This window comes from Mustela lutreola, chromosome 8 (assembly GCF_030435805.1).
Source record: "Mustela lutreola isolate mMusLut2 chromosome 8, mMusLut2.pri, whole genome shotgun sequence".
NCBI lineage: Eukaryota > Metazoa > Chordata > Mammalia > Carnivora > Mustelidae > Mustela > Mustela lutreola.
Window position 1 is genome coordinate 133,069,267 of NC_081297.1, and position 23,056 is coordinate 133,092,322.

The 23,056-nt window shown below is 39.9% G+C and overlaps 1 protein-coding gene across 1 annotated transcript in view; it reads right to left on the reverse strand.

Annotated features, from left to right (window-relative positions):
* Positions 1-1,784: 1,784 nt before the first annotated feature.
* The window catches only part of PAH (phenylalanine hydroxylase), a 71,772-nt gene continuing 50,500 nt past the window's right edge, over positions 1,785-23,056 (reverse strand). Inside the window, exons 5-13 of the mRNA XM_059186686.1 lie at positions 21,841-21,908; positions 16,269-16,465; positions 13,986-14,121; positions 12,860-12,929; positions 9,334-9,390; positions 7,442-7,537; positions 6,861-6,994; positions 3,550-3,665; positions 1,785-2,385 (exon numbers count right to left, since the gene is read on the reverse strand). Coding sequence (XP_059042669.1) covers positions 2,342-2,385; positions 3,550-3,665; positions 6,861-6,994; positions 7,442-7,537; positions 9,334-9,390; positions 12,860-12,929; positions 13,986-14,121; positions 16,269-16,465; positions 21,841-21,908 — 918 coding nt within the window. The 3' untranslated portion in view covers positions 1,785-2,341. The remainder of the gene's footprint in view (positions 2,386-3,549; positions 3,666-6,860; positions 6,995-7,441; positions 7,538-9,333; positions 9,391-12,859; positions 12,930-13,985; positions 14,122-16,268; positions 16,466-21,840; positions 21,909-23,056) is intronic.

Consider the following 23,056-nt stretch of genomic DNA (forward strand, 5'->3'; position numbering starts at 1 on the left):
CTTTATGAAGTTGACATTTTAGTGTTAAATTCTTTGATAAGCAGTTAAGCTATATAATTTAGGAACCTAGAATTAAAATTTAAATTTATAAACTTATTGAGAAAGTTTATAAGTTATTTAGAAACTTATTGAACACTAATACTAAAAATGTATAATGGTTATATGTATTTCTCTTTTTTATTTTTGTGTATTTCTCTTTTTTAGATGCAATTGGCTAGTTATCAGTAAAGCATTACTATTTTTTCTAAAAAAAAAAAAAAGCTCATTTACTGAATATTAAACAGATAATAATACTAACACAGGAAAATATGTTGAATCCATTGCTTTAGGTTGGGTTTTTATGTCCAGATAAAAAGAGCTAAGTACTGAGTAACACATTACTTAAAAAATCAGTATGCAATTTTTTTCTGCAAAATTGCAACCCAAACCTAAGTTTTAATTTCAAACACATTAAATTATTTTCAGTAAGACTAAGAAGCACTACCAAATAAAATATCTAGTCTAAAATACCATAAAATATTTTAGTTCCAAAATCAAGAACTTAATATAAAGTAAAGAAATATTTATCAAAATAGTCCCTCTGCAGGGTGTTTGGGGTCTCAAGAAACAGATAAAAGAACATTTCCACTTTTAGAATCAGCATTTGTCAGTAGGTTCTACAGAGGCATGAGGAAATAAATACAGATATGAAAACCCAAATTCAAAGCAATGAGATCCCAGACACAATCAGACCAAATTGATCTTTCCACCCAGGTAGCATAGTTGAGCTAGTATTATTACACAGTTAGTGGGTCGGGGACGTCGGTTTAAAGACACATGTCAGCATTTGAATTGTATTTAAAGGCTGGAAGAAACCTTGATTCATCCATTTAAACTCCTTTACGGTTCAAGTAAAACTGAGATCCAAAGTAAATTATCCAAAAGTGACATAACTGGCAATTGGCAGCACTGGCCACCAGAAGTAAAGTTCTCTCAAATTTAATGTACCAATAGACTCTCTGGGCATTAAAAAGAAAAAAAAAAAAAAAAAGCAAAAACAAAAACAAAAGCAAAAGCAAAACAAAACACCTGAGGTAATGAAAGATTCAGGTCTCTGTGGTCCATCTCCAGATATTCTGGCTGGATAGAGTTGGGATATGCCCAGGATTTATTGTTGATGATGATATAGCTGGTCTGAGAATCACCCATGAACACATACTATGCAAGTCCTCTGAGATCTAACTATTTCCAAAGTAAAATGATAAGGTGGTGTGAAAATTTCAAAGCATAGCTTTAAAGATGCTGTATTTTTTCCTATTTCTCAGATAGTCATGCATTTGTATAAAATGTACAGCCAACAGAAATCAAAGTCTGTTGACTATCAGACATAACTTAGATTATCACAGTGAACTCTGTGATGCATTGGAAATCTGAGACTGATCATTTTTTTCATGCCACAAGATTATCCAGTTAATGTGTTTCTAAGACAATGGAGAGGAATATTTGAAACTGTAAAATTTTCTAACCCCTTGACTTTTTTAAACATAACTAAGATTCTCACTTTTGTTGAGGATTTTCTATTTAATAATATATTCCATTATTCTTTCACTGAGTATTTATTGAATATCTACCAGCCAAACCTTCAGTTAACATCAGTTGCATCTCATGTATCTACAAAATATCTACAAAAAAGTGACAATTAATTGGAAGATGATATTGAAATTTGTAGGAGTCAGGTGAGGACTTATATTACCTTCCATGGCAGTATTTATGATTACAATAACATACACAGAAGTACTTCAATATTATGTTATGAACTTCAATCTTTATAACTATTTTAATGAGCTCTTGAATTAAAGGAAATTACATGGGTAAAACACAACAATACTTAGAATTATAGTTTACTGAACAGAAAATGACTTTTGTAGGTTAAATTTCTATTAAATCAACAAATTCAATTCTAATAAGAGGCTTGTGTTTTATATTGAGTGATATGTATTCCTTTAGGAATTTTCTATGGCCAATAACAAAAGCATATATGAAGCTTGAGTAAATCAGTTCCCAATTTTAATTAATGTTGATGAAAGGTGACAGATTATTGACTTTAACTGAATTGAGAGTATGGGATTATCATCTATAAATCAAAGATGACCCCAGAAGATTATGCTTTTGGATATGCATTAATATGCTGTCATTTCAAGTTATTTTGATTTATTTGTTCATCCTACATATTGTTCCAAAAAAGATTTAAGGCTGTCAATTCAAATTAAGGTTTACTTTTCAAACTTTTTCAGATGAAATGAAATTTCTATCAACAGATTTCTATCAACAGATTCTCAGTTGACAGGTTTTGTCCATGGTTTCACTTTATTTTCTGGAGGGCACTACAAAGGATTCCAACTTCACCTACAAAGAAAAAAAAAATGGGCCACTCATATCGTGAGAAAACACACTTTAAATTTCTACAATGTGTAACACATTAGGGGATCAATTGGATGTATAGATATGCTGGGTACGATCCCAGCCTTTAAGGAGCTTACAGATTAGTTATGGTGATATGATTTGGGCAGTTATAGCATAGGGACTTACAAGTTTTAATGTAATTACCTTCCTTTTTCCATGGGAGGAGTTAACAATTTTCTCTCTTTTTCTTTTATGGGACCATCTATAGATATTTGTAAGGACTTAAGCTATGAAATCTAAAAGTGTAGTTCACAAGAACCCCCTGTGTCAGAATCACATAGAGCCTTATTACAAATACAAACTCCCAAGACTTATCACAATTTTAGTAAATTTAGTCTGGGACTATGAGTCAGGGTTGTTAATTTTTAATTAGCTCTCCAAATGATTCTGATGTACACTAGGTTTGAGAATGCATGGTCTAAGCAGATAAATCAGCCTAGATTGCTAGACCATTGGACTACAATGGAGCTGCTCCCATTCATGCATAGACCAAGGGTCCACAGGAACAAATATACTTCAAAGAAGTGGAAGGAGCCCTGGAGATGGACAAGCAATTTCAGTGGAGTATTAGAGAGATACTTCAACTTCAAGTTCCTGGAGCGGAGTCTGAAGCACTGGAAAGGGAATCCAGTGAGAAGCAATGTAACACTCTGCTTTTTTTTTATGAGTAACTATTATAATATCCTCACTGTCCTGGAAGAGTGGTAGTCCCATGGATGAGCCACTAGATGGCCAATAAAGTAGCTAGAACCTGTCTTATAGGGGCTGAAATTCCAGGCACAGCAATATCCACTGGGCACTTAGAGGCAAGACAGTATAGAGGCAAAGGAGAAAGAGGAACATGACAGTGAGAAGACAGAGTGGAGAGCTGGTGTGGTGCTGGGAGTAGCATGGAATCTAGGAAAGTCAAAGAAGAAAAGACCCTCAAAGCAATTCTGACCTTTTTGCCAAGCTCTTCTCCCTTGACAAACAAATGGCTTACCTGGAGATGCTTTTCTCCTTAATTCAATATTTGATAAATTTCCTATTGTTCCTATGGTGAGGGTCAGAAAAATCTAACTCTCTATTTCTGGTAGAGAGTGGCCTCCTGGGGTGTGAGTTACTTACTGTTGATGGAGTCGGCCAAAATCTTAAGCTGCTGCGTATTGTCCAAGACCTCAATCCTTTGAGTGTATGGATCATAACGAACTGAGAAGGGCCGTGGGATTGTAGCAGCAAAGTTCCTGAAACCAAATCCATAGAGCTTAGTAAAGGGCATAATTCAGGGGGAAATAATTCTAAAAAAGATTTCTCGGTGGAATTTCACTTCAATCTCACTAGAACAAGGGTTTTAGAAACCAGGCTGAAAAGAGAAACGGAATTTTAGTGAGATCCTCTTGGGTAGACTTTGTGTGTTGTGTATGTATCTAGGTGTATATACAAACACACTTTGGCACGTATTTATTTAGTTACCTACCTCCAAAAAAGAGATATCAAAATAAAAGCACAGAAGACATTAAAACCAAAATTCTTACCATTAAATAAAACCCCAAAAAAGCAAGTAAATCTAAACAAAGAATGCTACAGAAAGAAATAAGCTCTGAGATGCTTGGAAATCAATGCAAGGAGGGAAACATAGCTCTCAAGAATGGAAGAAAACATTATGTTATAAATGAAATTTAACATGAATTGAGCGCCATTTATGTACCAAGAACTCTGTGAAGTCCTAATTGTGCTATTCTCTTTACAACTATCATCCCTAATTTAATCTTCATACAAATTGTAGAAGAAGGTACTATTACTATTCTTATTTTACTGATGAGAAAACTGAAGCTTGGGGAGATTCAATGACTACCAAATCATACTAGCAATAAATTGTGCAACTGAAAATGGACCCAGGTAGTCCGACTCTGGCCTGTGTTCTTTACTTATTTGCTTTCTTGATGCATTCATTACATCTGGGTCTTGGAGGAATGTACCAGGAGGTCCTTATGAGGGACATCAAGCAATACAACTAATAAAGATACCCCCCAATAGCCTATAAAATGCAATGGCATCAGAAATGATATTTCTAATTTGGCTTCCAGTCAGAGTCAAAGCTGCCATACTGAGAAGACAACTGTAAGGGAAACTAGTGGGCTCTCTCCATGTTTGCCAAGAGTGGTGGATCAAAGTGGCTGGAAACCCAAGTTCTAGAACCAGACATTCAGCTCAAACCTTGCTTCTGCCAGTGACAGCCCTTATGGGCTGCACCTTGGTGTCCTCATTCTTCTATAAATGTGGAACTAAGAACAGTACTACCTGAGAGGGTCATGGCAAGTGCTCTTATAGTATAGAGTAAATCCTACATGAGTGTTAGCTGTTCTTTCATTAGTGACTGGGACTCCAGAAGAACAAATGGTTAAGTATGTCTCTCTACCGCTGCTTCTCTGAAAAGAGCTTTCTCAACTCCACGGGTGACATGAAGCTTGTAATGCATGTCTGTGATTTGGCCCGCTCTGAGCCTCTTCCCTCTTATTCCCATAGTTTGCCTCATCTTTGCTTTGGAAAATTTGCCTCTATGCCGTTAGAAGTGCTTCACCTAGGCAGTGAGTCTCAGAGCCCACCTCTCCTCCAGACAGGGATGGGGCACATGATCACACTCAGCATGTTTCTTTCTACCTAGAACTTGAATTTTGAAACTGAAAATGGTTAAAAGTGGTTTCTCTTAGCTGGGAGACTTTGAGAGAATACCTCCCTTTTCTGAACCCTGTTTTTCAGCATTCCCTTTGACTCTGTGAGTTAACCATTCAGCAGGATAGGGGTTTTGTGGTAGTCTCCTCTGGGCTGTGGGCACTGACAGAGTGTGTGGTATTTCTAAGGCCCAAAAATCAAGGTTCTGGCAAGCTCTTCTCTGTTGGTCTGGGACTGATCACTTCCTGGGTTAGAAAGTTATCACCAGGAGGCCCCACTTAAATGTGACCCTGGTTTGACAGAGAGGTTATGAGTACTATCTCTGATTCAGTCAGCCCCTTACTAGCTTTATAATTCTGGGTGAGTCTCTTACCCCTTCTATGCTTCTGAACCCCACCTGCAAACTTCATAGTCTTATCTGAAGAGTAAATGAATCAATACATGAAAAACACTTAGAACAGTGTTTAGTACATAATAGGTGTTAGGTATTTAACTTGCTGCTGCTTCTGCTTCTTCTTCTTCTTCTTCTTCTTCTTCTTCTTCTTCTTCTTCTTCTTGTTATTATTATTATTATTATACCCAGATGGGGTAATGCACAAAACCACTTAAATACATAACCCCAAAAGGGTCTCAGAAATGACAGAGATGAATCCTTAGGGGCTAGAGGAAGGCTATACTACCAGCAGGGGATGGAGATTTAGGAAATAATTAGAAACGAATAACTGAAATAACTTGAAGGCCCTGGAAAGATAGGAGAAAATGAGACATCTTAGGCCAAACCATGTGGACTTATGGACAAAAATTTTACCTTCCATCACCTAAGCCCAATGCAGGGGAAGCTGGCATACCCAGCTTTATGGGATCCCAGAAACCTGTATATCTATGTCTATCATCCCTCATGGATAAGATATAAAACAAAAGAAACACCAACTATCAGGATAGTCATGTCTAGGTGGAACCTCTGCCTGACCTGTCTCTTGTTGGGAGGAGAGTCACTCGAGCAGATTATAGATAGGGCTGTCAGCTGAGAGGGCTGAGAATCTGAGTCTTGCTAGTTTTCCATCTTTATCAGCCTTTTGCTAGACTGCCTCTGCGATTGATGTGTTTGCCTATTAACTTATTGCATGATCATTATGTATCAGGCACTGTTCCAAAGACTGAGGAAAGAACAGGAAAACAAAAGGATGATAATTCCTACCCAAATGAATCTTAAATCATGTAATATATCTAACATTAGCAGGTGCTAAGGGGAAAAATATACTGCAGAGAAGGGCAAGGAGTTTGGGGATGGGGATGGGGATGGGTAGGGATTATAAGTAAGTCAGTTAGAGAAAGACACACTGAGGTTAAATGAGAGTGAAGATTTGAAGGAGTTGGGGGGTGAATTTTGCAGATATTGGAACAATAAAGTGATTCCCCCAGGTTAGGAGAATCCTAGGAGTGATTTGTTGGGGGCCTTTGTGGCTACTCTGTATATGGGGAGTTCAGTGCCTGGACTTAGTGGCTGCATTAAAACAAGGATCCAGTGGCAGAATTGTCTGCATAGGCCAACATGTCCAGACAATAATCTGTGAAATGGTGTCCCACTAAGGAACCCCTCCCAAACAGAAAGTGAAAAGGAATAAAGATGGGGAGGCTCTGACTGCTGCACACTCTTACTATAAGCATTGGAGTCTACTCTCCTGGACAACCACCCACAGATCAATGGCACCAGACAAAATCAGGAGACCCCAAGTTCTTCTGACCCACCTTGGTCACCACCTCACCTCACTTTCTCCTTTGCATCATTAAAACTCTCAGCCACATAATAGAGGGGCTGGAACTCTGTGACAGTGTACTCCTGGGTGGCTGTCTTCTCTAGCTCCAGGGGGAGGAGTTTTGGCTTGCCGGACAAGCAGTACTGCAGGTAGAAAGGGGAACGTATTCACAGGTAAGTCTGGGTCAGTTGTTCCTGTTGCCTCCATTGGCTATTTGTGTACCTTCTCCTATCGCATCCTGACTCCTTCCACACCCCCCACCAAATGCATTTAACTAAATTATTTCACATACACTAGATCCTACCCTCATAGCCCATCTTAAAACCTACAGTCCAGATAGAAAGGAGTAATTCCCTCTAGCCATGATCAAAAGAGGATGTAAGAGCCAACTACAAGGATTTACAGACATCTGTATGCACAGGTCAGCCCTGGGATCTGGAGGCCCTTCTGTTTTGTAGACCTGTGTACTTGCAGTTCAACTTCTATATCTAACACCCAAAGTCTTGAACAAATCATAGCTGCTAAGGTACCAATTATTTGCGGATTAACCCCTAGGTTGAATCTCAAAATGGATATTAATGGGGTCATACCTGTAATTCACCAAAAGATGACAGGAGCCCAGCACCATACGCCTTTATGGAGTCTCCTTGTTTGCAGAGGCCAAACTCCACAGTAAACCAGTAAATCTGGAATGGAATGTGAAGTTGAGAGCACACCCCAAGGAAGCGAAAGGCAGCAGATGCCCCAGGGATAAGGACAGGACTGTCCAGGTGAGAGTTTGTCCAGGTCTCTTCTCTGAATCACCATGACTTGGGGTCACTTCTCTGTGTTCTGTGTCTCACTCTATCCAGTCACTGCTTGAATCAAGAGTTGGCTGAATGTAAGAAGTGATAGGAAGCAGAGAGGGAGTGCTAAGGAAGCCCAAGAAGATAGCACTAACAGGTAACTCTAAATGACAGGAAATCCTCAACCCCTTTTGCTTTGTTCTCTGTGGCATTAACTAGAATGAGATGTTCCATTTAGCTGGCCAGACTTATCATGCAATCCCATCAAGCTCAGTCATGGGAGGTAGGAGATTTGGTAGTGATAAAATCATTGACGGCATCCTGCCATCCATGCTAAAACCTGGGCGGGTTCTGATGTACTGCCAACAATTGCACTTATCTTCCTCAAATAACCAAGTCCTTTCTTTAAACAGCTCCCAGTCCAACATGTCCTAGATGCCTGGCCTGGGGAAGGTGATTCTGGCATTTTGGCATAACTTTACTGACCAGGGCCAAGAGAAACGTTGGGTCCAGTTAGCTGCTGCAGACAGTCATGGTCTTGGAGAATTAGGGATGGATTACTAGTTAAGTCTGTTTATTGCACGACAGAATGTGAAGTTTGTAAGCTTAGTCCTTTGTAGACCTTAGTCCTACATAGACTTCCTCATGTACAGATGAGGTGTTTTCAGCCCAGGGAGGTCAAGCAATATACATCTAGTTACACAGCAAATCAAAGTCAGAGCAAGAGTCTAGAGCTATTCCCAGCCCAGTATATTCAATAGTAAGGTTTTTGTTTTTGTTTTTTGAGAATTTATGTTGGCGATAAGTACTCTTATCATTGTCATAACAGGTAATATACTGCTCTGAGTTCTGGGTTTGTTTTCTTCCTACAGATGAGAAGCTGCTTCTTGCATCTATATAGAATCTGACATTTAAAAATCCATGTTCACACACATGTAACTCTTCATACCATTATTATATACTTTTTACGTGGGCAGAATATAAACTAATGTAACCATTTTTAGAGATGAGGAAGCAAAAGCCACTTGCCCAGAGGCTCAGAGCAGCTGCTCAGTGAGAAAAAAACTTCTGGAAATTTTTGCTCTTTGGATAAACTGAATTCATAAACTTCTAAACGGATACACATCAAATTGTAAGAAATGTGACTCAGATGTTGGGGAGGGATAAACTCATTGGAAAGGAGTCTGTAGGAAGAAAACCCCCTGCTGTGCAGAGTTGCTGATTCCACGCTTCAATCCATGACTGTCATCACATTCACTGAAGAGAGGGAAGTGTTTGATAAGACAAGGAAAGCCCACCTCCATTTCCACCTGTGTCTAGTAAAGGAAAAATCCAAATGCTGGCTCCAGGGCAAAAGAGGGGTGTAAATATTTCCTCTTCAAAGCCATGAATCCAGGCCATTCCCCTTCCACATGCACACTTTATGCCCAAAGATTCTCAAGAGCTATCATTATAGCCCATTCGTGTTTAAGATACTTTGTTTAAAATTACATGTAAACATTTGCATGCAGCTGATTTCAAAATCAGACCATGAAGGAAAAATCAAAATATGAAATTTTACTTGTGTGAATGTAAGTCAGCACATTCTGATATGTCCCCCCAAATGACCTGGCTTTCAGGGAGGGATTGAAGCTTTGAAGACCCGAGGGCTCTAGCCTATAGCCTCTCACTATCCACCAGAGGCAGAAGGAACTTACTGTGGCGAGTTTCTCAATGTACTCATCAGGGGCACCCAGAGAGGCAAGGCCAATTTCCTGTAATTGTAAAGAAACAGAGTCACTGGCATGGCTGGGGTCTGCATAGCTTAAAACTTCACCCTCAGCTCCCACCTTGCACTATAGCACAAGAAGGTGATGGGTGACCAGACGCCTTCAGAAGGGCCCAGATAGACCCTGATTATTCTATTAAGTCTTGTCTAGCCACACATCATAGATCCCTAGAGCAGGAAACCTTACTTCGTCACTTGGTCCTTTATATTTACTTTACAAATGAGAAAAGTGAGGCACAGAGAAGGGAGGTGACCTACTTAAGGTCACACAGTAGGTTATGTCTAAAGCTTCATTCCTTGATTCCAACTCAGTGGTTATTCTCCCACAGCTCAAGCAGAACATTCATGGAATACAAGATGAGAGTCTTAAGCCAAGTATCCTCAAGACACCACAGAAGAATTACAGAGAAATGTTTGACATCCACCCATCTAGCTAGAGAGTCTGAAATGCTATGGACCACTTTTCATTCCAGTTCCAATTACAGGATTCCCTGAGTGGTCTCTTTGTCTTTGTCTCTTTTATAATATTTGCTCCAGCTTGCTTTGTATCAGACAGAGTATATATACACAAATAAATATATTTGCTTTCCCTACTATATGCATTCATTCATTCCAAAATGTTTACTGAATGTCTTCTATGTAGTTGTCAGTGTACAGAATCAAAAGAAATCCTAGACCTCATGGTGTTTACATTAAAGGCAGACAATAAATAATAAGCATATACATAGGTATATTAGAAGGAATATGTTATTTGAAAAGAAGAAACAAAAGAAGAAGGAGACAAGGATGAGTGGAAGTGCCAGGAGAACAGGAAGAGGCTGCAATTTTAAAAATAGTTTCAGAGCAAACGTCATTGAGAAGGTGATATTTGAACAAAGACTTGACGGAAGTGAGCTTATTGGCTCTGCTGACATGTGAGGGAACAGCGTTGTATAGATCACATGTATAGCCCATGAAAATGCTCTCTAAGGAGGAGAAATGTCAGTAGGTTCAATTAACAGGGAGGGACCAGTATGGCTAGAACAGAATAAGGGTGGGGAGAGAGGCAGGTGGTATCAAAGAGGGATGTGGGGCTCAGTCATATACAAATTTTTTGGAATTTTAGGGTTTAGGATTTTCTTTTCAGTGAAATGGTAGTCACTGCAAGGTTTTGAGAAAAAAAGCAGCAAGATCTGATTTACGTCATCCAAGATTTATTCTGGCAGCTATGTGAAAACAGATTGTAGGGGGTTGAGAGTAGGGCCTTAAGAAGCTACCACAGTCCCCAAGGTGAGAAACAATTATGGCTGAGACCAGCTTGACAGCAGTGGAAATGATGGACAATGGTCAGATTTTACACATATTTTGAAAGCAAAATACATACAACTTTCAGAAAGATTGGTTATGGGTATTTGAGAGAGAAAGAAGCTAATAATGTCCCCTAAGTGCTTTTGGTTTGAGCAACTGAAAGGATAGAGTTATCATGAACTAACACAGGGAAGGCTGTGGTTGGAGAAGGTTTGGACAAGAAGATCAGGCATTCAGTTTTGGAGAGGATGAATATAGATGTCTAATAGATACCCAAGTGGAGAAACTGAATAGGTTCTTAGATACATAAGTCTGAGTTTGGGGATTGAAGGTCTGGGCTGAAGATACAAATGTGCTTGTCATCAGGACAGAGATGGTATTTAACACAGGGAGTTTGGGTGAGATAACCAAAAGAATTGAGGTAGACAGAGAAGGACTAAGGATTGGGCTTACTTTAGAGCAAGAGGCCACATGGTCTTCATCTCTGGGTCAAACTCAGAGCCTGGCCCATACTGCATGCTGAGAAAATGCTGAGGTAGAGTGAACTAAATTCAGACGGTTGTCTCTCCTTTCTTGTCCCTATCCCCATCTCTGTCCACCCTTCCTGTCCAGACATGCCACAGTCTAACAGAAGTCACTGAAACAGTGCTCTGTTCTCATGGTCACCATTCTTTGTGAGCCCAAAGCTTGCCTTAAAAAGGGTCCCAAGATTTCCCTATGCTTAATCCCCATCTCTTCTTGCACTCTAGTGGGAAGCTAATCCTCCTTTTAGATCAAAAAGAATTTGCTCAGGGAACTTTCAAAATTACACCTCCCTTGGGACTATCCAGGTATAAGTTGGAGCCATGTGACACTTATGGCCCAGTAGCATCTATCTGTTGACTCATGTAATTGTCCGCCCCTTTAGGGAACTCCCCCAAATGGAAATGGCTTAAGGAGGATTGTCACTTAACCTCTGACTGAGCAGAAGAGCTTCTGGTAGTGAGAATAAAAAGTTCCTATTCTCTAAAGAAATCACTGATTATTCTTTGGCCAGAGGAAGAAACCCCAGTTTTAAAGTTGTTCCAAGCAATCAGTGACATCTTGACAGCAAGAACCATTCTTCTGAATGTTAGCCAGTCAACAATAGCCTCAGTCAAATGGTGATACTTACAAGTTAAATTCAGCTAATCCCCACTCAACTCATAAAAGTCCAACAATCTCTAAACACCACAGTTCCCTAAACCCCACATAAAAGCAAGGTTTTGTTTGTTTGTTTGTTTGTTTCAGATATTAAGTGGTAACCTCTTCAATCAACAGTGAAACTATTTATTTCTTCCTGCTGAGGGAAAAGATATAAAATTCACACACAATCCCATTACTCTGAAATTCATGCTTGGTGCAGTATTTGCTTATGACTCATTCCATTTGATATTTATCCTTCCCTATGAGGAAGATTATTGGCAGTCAAAACTTTGTATTGATTTTCACTTGTGCAGACTGACACACATAGGTCACACAGCTGGTTGATGGCAGGGTGGGATGTATGGGTGCATCATTCAACTTTCCCATGATCCCAGCTACCCAAACATGGCTTACCCTCTCAGTGCTCTGAAGGAATTACTAGGATTCTTTCTCTCATGTAAAAAGCTCACCACTGTGATAGAGGAATCAAGGCATAGTCTGTTGTTTTGATGATAATGGCAAGACATTTGGCACATCAGTTCTTGCCAAGTAGGAGCTGGGTTATTAGAACTGGATCCTCAGCAAATATTATCTTATTTAATTAAAGCATATACAAAAACAACTGCCTGACAAGGTTGGAAATGGCAAGGCCCTAAAGAGGAGGGGAAAAGTGCCAGGAGAACTTGGAAGAAGGTAAGGTTATTTCTCTGTGGGGATCAGGCAGGATTTCTGGGATGAAATCTCACTAACCTAGTGAGATTAGCAAATTCAGCAGCACATATATAATTCATAGGATGAGTGGCTCACTACCCCCATGTTGTGATCCCTGGAATGAGTATTTAGCCATCTCCATGGGACCATATGCCCATCTCTGGTGGGATCACAGAATGGTATCTGGTTTCCACTCTTGCAGAGGACACAAGGGCCCCTCCATAGACTCAATTCACTTGAGCAATCTAGGTCTCAATCTTATAATTAAAAGGCCAAAAGCATCCATTCCTCACCTGGGAAAACTGAGCAAAGCTGCGATCTGAAAACAAGGGTACGTGTCCCAACAGTTCATGGCAGATGTCACTGAAAGAGAGAAAGCACAGAGCTTGAAGGTAAAGAGGGTTATAAGTCAAGTGAGACTCAGTTTTTCTACATGAGAAGTGGACAAAAGAAAGGAAGTGAGCCATTATCGTTTAAGACCTTATTCCCAACAATAAGTGGTATGTAAAGCTTGGGAACAGATGAGGCAAGGTATAAAAGAAAAGGAGGAAGGAAAGAAAAGTAGGGGGCAAGTCAGAGAACAACAGCAAGAGGGTCTTAGGTGTACGCTCAGTAGGGTGCAGAACAGAAGAGCCAATATTCCTTTGGACTTTCTCCTATACACCTGCGCATGTTGTGGGTCATGAGCACTTCCTATCCCAAGTCTTCATCTTGGTATTGACATCCTGGGCATCTTGAGCAGATGAAATGTGCTCAGTTATTCCCCATAAGAAACAAAAATTAAATTAAAAATAGTGCTTGTTTTCTTATTCTAAAGGGGGGCAACAGTCATTCAGAGAAGAAAATTTACATTTATTTAATACATTATGTGTCAGGTTCATGAGGAATAGGTATTTTCTGATTTGTAGTTATAAACTTTGTGGACAGGCTGCTAACTTTTTGTATAAATTGAGTAAGTTATTTTTGATTAAGAAGATGGCTAAATGCCAACATAAGGGACATGGTGGTCAGCCATTCTCTACCTTCAGACAAGACACATCTAGACATAAAAATATTAGAATCATCTAGAGGTATATTCTGGAGGTATTGAGATACTTTGGCCACCACTTGTTCCTGTTCTCTTTGGGGACATCATAGTTTTGATTCTTAAAATCCCTTTGGAGCTTGACTGTGACTTCTTATTCTCATGACCCAGGGAGATCTGAATATGTGGTTCACAAGATGCCCAAATCTCCAATCAGTATGGTCTGTTGGACAGAGAAAATACCCAAGAGAGATGATCTCTCTCTTTGTGCTAACATCAAACCATCCAGAAAATGATCTGTAGATCAGCCCTTGATGAACCCAAACCTCATTCTGAAGCAGTGAGAAATGGCACTCACTGTTGTTGGATACTAGCAGCAGGAGCAGAACACTCACGGTTCAGGTGTATACATGGGTTTGGACCCATGTCTGATGTACTGAGTGCAGTGGAAGACTCGGAAGGCCAGGCCACCCAAGAAATCCCGGGAGGAAAGCAGGCCAGCCACAGGTCGGAGGCGGAATCCAGTGCAACCTGCAAAGCAGAGAAAGAAAACTCAAAGCCTGTCATGGCAGAGCCAGAGGCACCTGAAGACCCTTAGGTAGGAAAGTAATACTCCCAACTGTCTAGCAGCAGGGATATTGATGTCAAGTAGACTTGGGTTCACATCTCTGCACCTATATAATTGGGCAATTTGGGTCATGCAACTTCATTTCTCTGAGCCTCATTTCCTCCTCTGCAAAATGTGGATAGATACTTCCTAGGGTTATTCCAAGAATCAAATAAACTAATAAATATAATGTACTTATCACAGAGCCTAGCACACTGGAGCATTTAAAAAATTTACCTTTCATTATAGTTTATTAGGATGAAACATGTATTCCTTATTTCTCTTGTCTCTAGACTAGGGATGGAATTTTCATTCTACTTCCAGAAGGAAAGAGTATGAAAGGAACACTTCTAGCTTCTCTACTGACCTTCACACACTACACCCCAGAAAGAGCAAGGACTTCTCTGATTGGAACAGTTGGGAAGTGAAAGTGGATATTCTCTATTTGACCCCTTTGGTCCTTTCTCTCATAACTGTCTGCCCACAGAGGAGCACATTCTGGTCTGCCCTGGGTCATGCAATAGAATATACACTTCACCAGTGTATATTCTGAAAAGGTTACATAATTCAGAGGTGAAATACTAGAAAATCCATTTTGTTTGTACATCCATACCACATTCTCTAAGTAGTTTTGTCAGTAATAAAGTTGATATTTTGATCCTCTCTCTGATTCTTATATCTGGCTCTCAGTTTGTTTCAAACTTGGAAGGAGAATAATAATCACGGTGATAATGGTGATGATGATGATGATGGTAGCTAACACTATATATACTGTGCACCGTATGTCAGACACCATATGTTCTAGACACTTTATAAACACTAACTAGTTCTCCTAATAACCCTATGAGGTAGATGTTCATATCATTTCCGCTTTACAGATGGCAAAGTTGAGAACAAAGAGTTAAAAAGTCTTGTCCAAGGTCTCAGCTACAGTCAGTCTGGCTTCAAAGTCTATTCCTTAGTTACTTCTCTATAACTCCCCAGCTGCTATTATTACTATTTTTATTATCTCACTATTGGCTATGGAAACATGGATAATTGGCCAGAGAATGTCTTTAATACCTCCTTGCCCCTGTGCCATGTTCCCTGGACATGTTCCCTGGCTAAAACTGACTCTGCTTGGCCTCTCATTCCCCTCTTTATCTGATAGGTAGAGACTTTCCAAATAGAAGGGACCTGAAATGTCATCCAGCCCATCCCCAATCTATCCCAGCTGCCACTTTTATTCCTGCTACATAATATCCCTTGACCCTTGCCTCAGAGTCAACCATACCATCTCCACATAGCTCAGAGGCATAGAAGCTTCTTCATTTCTGTAAAGCTGTGGTCTGTCTTCCTACTTTCTTTAGTTCTACCTGACACATACTAGATGTTCAATATGTATTAGTTGATAGTCTTATTTCAGTTTTGCTGAATTAATGCTTTCTGGCAGAAAAGAAAATACTTATCTCACTTGGAAATGGTGTGTAGAGACTAGTCATCCCAATAATGTATTTCCCCACAGAATTACTCAGATTCCAGTTCAGCCCAAATTCACTGAGCACTTATTGTATATGTAGCACCATGCTGGATGTTTTCACTTGCAATGTCTTATTTCATTCCCATAACTTCCCTAAGAGACAGTCTCCATTTGACAGATGACTAAATTGAGGCAGGTTACCCCAAATAGAGAGGGTCAAAGCAAGAGCCATACCAGTTGGATGTACAGACTTAGAGTTAAGGGCTCTTGTCATTGCCACAAAGATCACATTTCTTACACAAATGCACATTGCAGCCATCTCACAACACAGCAGGAACTACAAGGGAGCCCTGTCTGGGCACCTGGGGCTTTGAGTATAGGAAAAAGTGCTTTTCAGAGACGTGGATATGGCAAAACCCATACAGGATGCCTTGTTTTGGATGACAGTGGATGAATGCAGAAGCTAACGGTGAGGCAGAACACAGCAGAGAAATATTTCTCCGAGAATTAACCTGCATGCATTACCACAAACACACTCACACTGGCCTCGATTTACTTTCTTCCAAATCCCTTCACCCCCCTCCTCCCCTTTTGTCCCTAAAGTAGACTTACTCTGCAAAAATTGAGAAACATCTTCCAGCTGCGGAATGTTATCTTCACGGAAGCCACAGTACTTTTCCAGAAGTGGGAAGATGTGATTGTGTTCATAGCAAGCATGGGTTTTATACAAGGACTTCAGGGTCCTGAATACCGTCCCCCATGTTTTCTTTTCTTCTTCCGTGTATTGCACTTGAGGGATGGGCTGACCACTAGAATACAGGCATGAATTATTTGTCTCCAGCAGGGCAAATGTAAAAAAGAGGAAGAAGGAGCATTAGCAGAGAGAGACAGATACAGAGTCTGTGAGCTGCTGCCACCCAGGCTACAGGGGATTTCATAAGTTATTTGAAAGAGGAAAGCTCTATTTCATGATATAGGAAACATTCATGCAGTTTGGTTAAGCAATGATACAAGCTCTCAGCTCACCTGCACATCAAAGTTTGTTCTCACTTTGGAAACCACTTGGCCTTTCTGCTCCCCTATCTCTCCAATTATTTACCCAGAGTGGAAATTCACTTAACTGCAGGGACCCAGCAGGTAACATAAATGGGTAATGTAGCAGTTTTGGACAATAAGAGGGTGAGAGCCGAGACAACTGAAGAAGGCATCCTCTTTCTAAACAAAGGCATCCAAGTACAAATAAAGCAATATCATGTTTTGTACTGTGTCAACGAATGTAATTATATCTGTTGAATAAAGTAGATCTAATTTGTGGACCATGAGTTTGAGACCCTTTTTTGTGGACATGCACTTGCTGGATTTGATATTTCTGACCTTAGGAAACAAAAAAGGTATTTAAATGCAGGCTAAGTATAAGATCCACTTATGCAGCATTTCCATTATGACACATCAGAACTATAGGGAGCTGGTTAAAGTATGCGTGTTGGACTCTGCCCCATAGATCCTGAATCTTTTGGGGAGGGAAAGCCAAGGCATATATTCCAATAAGCTCCAGGGGACATAGTATAGTTTGAGAGTCATTAGTTCAAACAATCTTTTTGAAAATTCTCTAAAAATGAGCTGTGTTCTTAACAGTAAAAACAAATGAAAAAACAAAGCCTGACCTTAAAAATCAGTGACTGTTCTTTGCACCACAGGCCTGTTTCCTAACAGGGTACACAGTGTCTGGGGACAAGGCAGCACTATTTACTTCGGAATTATGGATCATCTTCAGGCTCCAAAGTAGGTTTCTCCTGCCCTTTCAAAGTTGTAGCTCATCCAAAGTCATTAAAGCAAAGACACTGTATGTTCCCCAGAAAGGTGGGCAGAGATTAGGGAAAAACGATAGAGTTTTGGTGAAGAATTGGAAATAGGACAACTTCAGAAGACTCTATAATGACCACTAGGGATTGTGAATAGAACATCAGGTAAGCTCCTGCCTGAGGATGCACCATTATTCTGGGCCATGAGCTAATGGAAGGAAAAAACAGGCTCTGATCATGACTCTGATCAACTCAGAGATGGGTTCATTACTTGGCTCTGCCAGTTCTTAACTGGATAGCCTCTGGAAATTTAATAAACCTCTCTAAGCCTAGTCTGTGCAACTATTATATGGGTTAATAATAAGTAACTATTTGGAGGGTATAAAAGAAAATTAAGTGAAAAACTGTGTATAAAGTACCTAATAATGGTGCTGACCAATAATACCACTGGATAATGGATGAGCATTATAACTGATTCTTATTTGAAAAGAAAGTTATTTGCTATTTTGTAACATATTTTTAAGAGATAACAACATCCTGAGTATTAAGATGTCTCCCTGGTTGGTATTTGCTGATCTAGAGGTTCAATATCCCTTCCCCATTCTTTCAGTAAAGCACACTCCTCCCCTCCCAGTCTGAGATTCAGGTGGGAAGAAACTCTACCACTGCCACCTGGGCATGTGACCAGGTCTGGCTAATTAGACTGTTTCCTTTCCCTGGTCCTAGAGACTGGCTGAGAGGTGGGCCCATATCCTAATCAGAGCCAGTGAGACTCAGTGAGAAAACCTGTGTGGACTTTTGTTGAAAAGAGCTAGAACCTCTGATTGAGTTGGGGTTTCAGCGTGGTGGCACTGGGCTCACCTCTAAGAGATATGAGACCAATGCCAGAGACTAAGGCCAAAGTAAAGGACTTCAGAGTCAGAGAGAGGGAAGGAAGTGTGTGGGACTCTGAGTGAGTTATTGCTACTTTCTGGGCCATATATACATTCAGGATAAAGACAATCAAATCTATCTTATAATGTTGTAATGGTAATCAAGTAGATCGTATCTGAAGTGTTACCTGGATATAGTAAATATTTCAGAATTTTTTTTTCTGTCTCTCACACACACATATACACTAACTTCCATGGTCTGCTTGGGAATTAAACACAACACATTTTATTCCATCTTCTATTTCCTTTATGAGACCTGAGGTTCTATAAGGTCCTTGGTCTTTGAAGAAATTGTCAATTATTTTTTACCAAATCATGATCTCATTAAGTAAAATAAACTAAGATATTTTTAGGAAGAGTGTCAATTTGTTTTGAAACAAAAAGGATATTTATAGCTAAGCCAATTAGAATCCTTCTTTAAAAAAGTTTTAAGTAGAAGACATTGTTTCTGAATTATTCTGCCAACCAAATATGGCATTCAAAATACTCCAAGACCTGGAATAGACTTCCCTTTCCTTGGTGTCTTATTTTACTCCAGGCCCTTCCTCCCACTCATGGAATTATTAAAAGACAAATAATTTGGTGTCCCCAAACACAACTGTATCCCCCACCTTTCTCTTTGGAAATTCTAACTCAATCTTTAATTCTCAGCCTAAACTTTACATCTGACAGACCAGTTCACTCAGTCTACATTTAAACTTCTAATGATATGGCCTCAAGACACCTGAGTTTTGACTTTGGTCAAAACTATCACATTTATTGCTACTATTGTCGTTGTCATCCCCATTGGTCCTCCAGAGGACATGGGCTCTGTTGATCTTGCTCTTGGGTAGGCTCTGGAACTTAGTAGACATATTTTATGACCTGATCAATATCCTGTGATTCTATGACTAGTGATGCATGAGTCTGTGCTTTATTCCCTTTGTGGAATAATGATTGGGAAAGTTCCAGAAATCTTAATGTAGGGGCTATTGGCATAGAGGGTGGCAGACGCCAAGGAAGAGGGCCAAAGTTGAGTCCTGATAGACATTACAACTTCTGGAGTGGGATGAACAGGCCATGGAGAACTGAGTAGGAGCCTCAAAAAATCAGGAGGGAAACCGGTAAAGAGTAGAATGCATTTGATACATTTGACTCTCATTATATATGTTAGTTATGTTAAGTACAGTCATCATGAACTCTGAACATTGGACCACTAATCCAAAAGGAAACCATGACTAGAGTCCCATTAGCTTCTGGTCACATTTTAGTCAAATCTTACTTTGTGTGAACTTTTATATAAAGAAATCTTATTTAATAAATATGGTTGAGTCACCAACATTGAACTCAACAGCCCTATAACTCGTGCCTGCAAGAGGCTTACTTAACATGTATTTTCTATACAAGGCACATCTCAGCCTTCTTGCACTTAGGAACCACACAAAGTATTTCACCTCCATTCTGGGGGGGGGGGCATTTTAAGCAGCAAAATTGCCAATGAAAAATATAAAAATTTGGCAAATGTGGATCTAATCTACATAGATCACAAAAACAATGGTTGTTTACAGTTTAAGAGCTGAAATAAGAAGGTGGTGTCACCTTGTTCGACCTGGAAACTTGTTCAACAAGGCAACATAAATTTTTCCCCATTCTGTTCATGTCCTGGAATGATAACAGAAGTGCCACAAATGTTGATACTTGCTCAAATAAATGTAAGCAAGTAATCCTTGAATAATGAGAAGCCACTGTGCCAAATACTGAGCCAGGAGGCAATTTCAAAGAAGAAAAAAATGATAAACAGCATCAAACATTTAAAAAAGGGTAGGTAAAATGTATTGTGAAACAGGCTTTAAATTTGAGAACATATTCAACCCTACTAGCCACATGACCTTGGCCACATAACTTAAACATCTTAGATTCATCTGTAAAAATTGAGAAATTGACTAGAAGGTCTCTAACTTTCCTCAGAGAGCCAGCCATCCATGGACGGTTTTCAGCAATCCATTCTACTTACTTGATAAACATCCAGGATGGTGAAGCATTCAATCAATTCCATGCTTCTTCATTAGGTTTAACATTTTTATGTAAAGGAGGTTAGGGGATCAGTTTCTTCCTTCAAGTCCCAACAGCCAAGTAGTAACTGAATATACTTCCTAAGGAGCTCCTGGATTATATGGCAAGTTGTGATCTCCTGAATCTGAGAATCCTAGCACTCAGGGAAGAGGGTGAGAATGCTCTGGAGTTAAAGAAACCCGTCCCGTATTCAAAACTGGATGATGCCACCTATGAGTTAAATGATCTTGGCAAGATACTTAACTGCATGGAGCACGCCAATGTGGAAAATAGGGAGTTATTATTAAGACTAGATGAAATCAAGAAATCATGGAGGCAAAGCATGTAGCAAAGCCCCAGACATAGCAAGGAAATCATAAATACAATGTATTTTTGTTGATTACCTGAAAAAGGGCTCGTGTCTGTCCCTGATTGATGGTGTTCACCTGTCAATACTAAAGCAAAGATAGGGACAGGGGCTGGCCATGTTCTGTGATTCCTGCTTGTCACAAGCCAAGGCCCAGAAGGGCCTAGATTTAACCAAAATCAGCAAAATTCTGGATCTTTACACTGCCAGGAATCATCCAGAGAAGGAAATTGTCTTATCTTCTCTGGAGGTCTTTCCATCAGGAAGGTCACTTTGTCTTCAGTAAACACAGCTCTATCTTCTTCTTTATCTGCCTCATATTTCATCAAAGCTGTTCAAGTACCATTCTGTTAGGGCTTGGGTGAACTTTTAAGCCTCTTCTTGAACCTGTCGTTTCTCATACCCTTAACTCAGGAATGGAGCTCAGGGCTTAGTCACTAAGTTCCTCATGGTAACATTTCTATAGTTCCGAAGGACTCAAAATAGCACGAACAGTTCTCTTCCCAAATGACATCTTTGATATTTGCATTTTCCTTTGGCTAAAATAGGGTAGAATCCCAGACAGAAAAAAATAAACTCATCCAAAAATTGCCCTACGCAGCTGGGTCAGATCAGATAAAAGTAGAACACTGAGGCAGGGCTCATCTGAAACCTCAAATGATTCATTATTTCAGTAAAGCAGCCAACTCCTCCTTGAATGTAAATGATTCTCTTTTTCCTTCTTCCCCATTTAATGTGGAGAATACCAGAGGCTGTTTTATTCAGGGCTGAAGCCTTTTATAATTACCTCAGACATTAGTGCATAAGGAAGCAACAAAGCTGAGAGAGAGCTGGGCCCCTACTCAGTGGGTAATTTTGTTTTGTCTAGCAGCATTTTAAAAAAAAAAAAAAACATGTGTTATTAAAGGGAGGGTTTAAATACAGACACACACACACACACACACATGAAAGACAGGACTCTCTATGTTAGTATTTTTCCAAACTTGGGCGAGGAAAAAGTAAGCTAGGAGTGTGTTCCTCTCTCTTCCCCCAGACAAGCAAAGCAGACTTACTGTCGGTAGTTGTAGGCAATGTCAGCAAACTGTTTCCGTCTTGCTCGATACACAGGATCTTTAAAACCCTAGGAGAAAGGAGACACATGAATTCTCAAGGCTTGAGCAGAGAGGTCTGGCATATTTATGTATGACTCAAATGGGGGGGCTCATGAACTCTAACAGTCCAGGTCTCCTTCCTCAAATTATGCCTGGAAAATAAGTTTTCAGTGAAACCATGTTAGGCAACCTCTCCCACCAGGTATGAATGATACATTATTAGCAACACCTTCAAATCAGTGTGGGCCTCTCTGCTATGGAATTCCAAAGTGCTAATGGTATACAAAGTTACCAAAGTTTTTTTTTTTCTTTTCAGCATAACACTATTCATTGTTTTTGCACCACACCCAATGCTCCATGGGATACGTGCTCTCCATAATACCCACCACCTCATTCCCCCAACCTCCCACCCCCCGCCCCTTCAAAACTCTCAGATTGTTTTTCAGAGTCCATATTCTCTCATGGTTCACCTCCCCTTCCAATTTCCCTCAACTCCCTTCTCCTCTCCTTCTCCCCTTGTCCTCCATGCTGTTTGTTATGCTCCACAAATAAGTGAAAACATATGATAATGGACTCTCTCTGCTTGACTTATTTCACTCAGCATAATCTCCTCCAGTCCCGTCCATGTTGTTACAAAAGTTGGGTATTCGTCCTTTCTGATGGAGGCATAATACTCCATAGTGTATATGGACCACATTTTCCTTATCCATTCGTCTGTTGAAGGGCATCTTGGTTCTTTCCACAGTTTGGCGACTGTGGCCATTGCTGCTATAAACACGGGGGTACAGATGGCCCTTCTTTTCACTACATCTGTATCTTTGGGGTAAATACCCAGTAGTGCAATTGCAGGGTCATAGGGAAGCTCTATTTTTAATTTCTTAAGGAATCTCCACACTGTTTTCCAAAGTGGCTGCACCAATTTGCATTCCCACCAACAGTGTAAGAGGGTTCCCCTTTCTCCACATCCCCTCCAACACATGTTGTTTCCTATCTTGCTAATTTGGGCCATTCTAACTGGTGTAAGGTGGTATCTCAATGTGGTTTTAATTTTAGTGATGATGAACATTTTTTCATGTGTCTGTCAGCCATTTGTATGTCTTCATTGGAGACGTGTCTGTTCATGTCTTCTGTCCATTTTTGATATGATTATCTGTTTTGTGTGTGTTGAGTTTGAGCA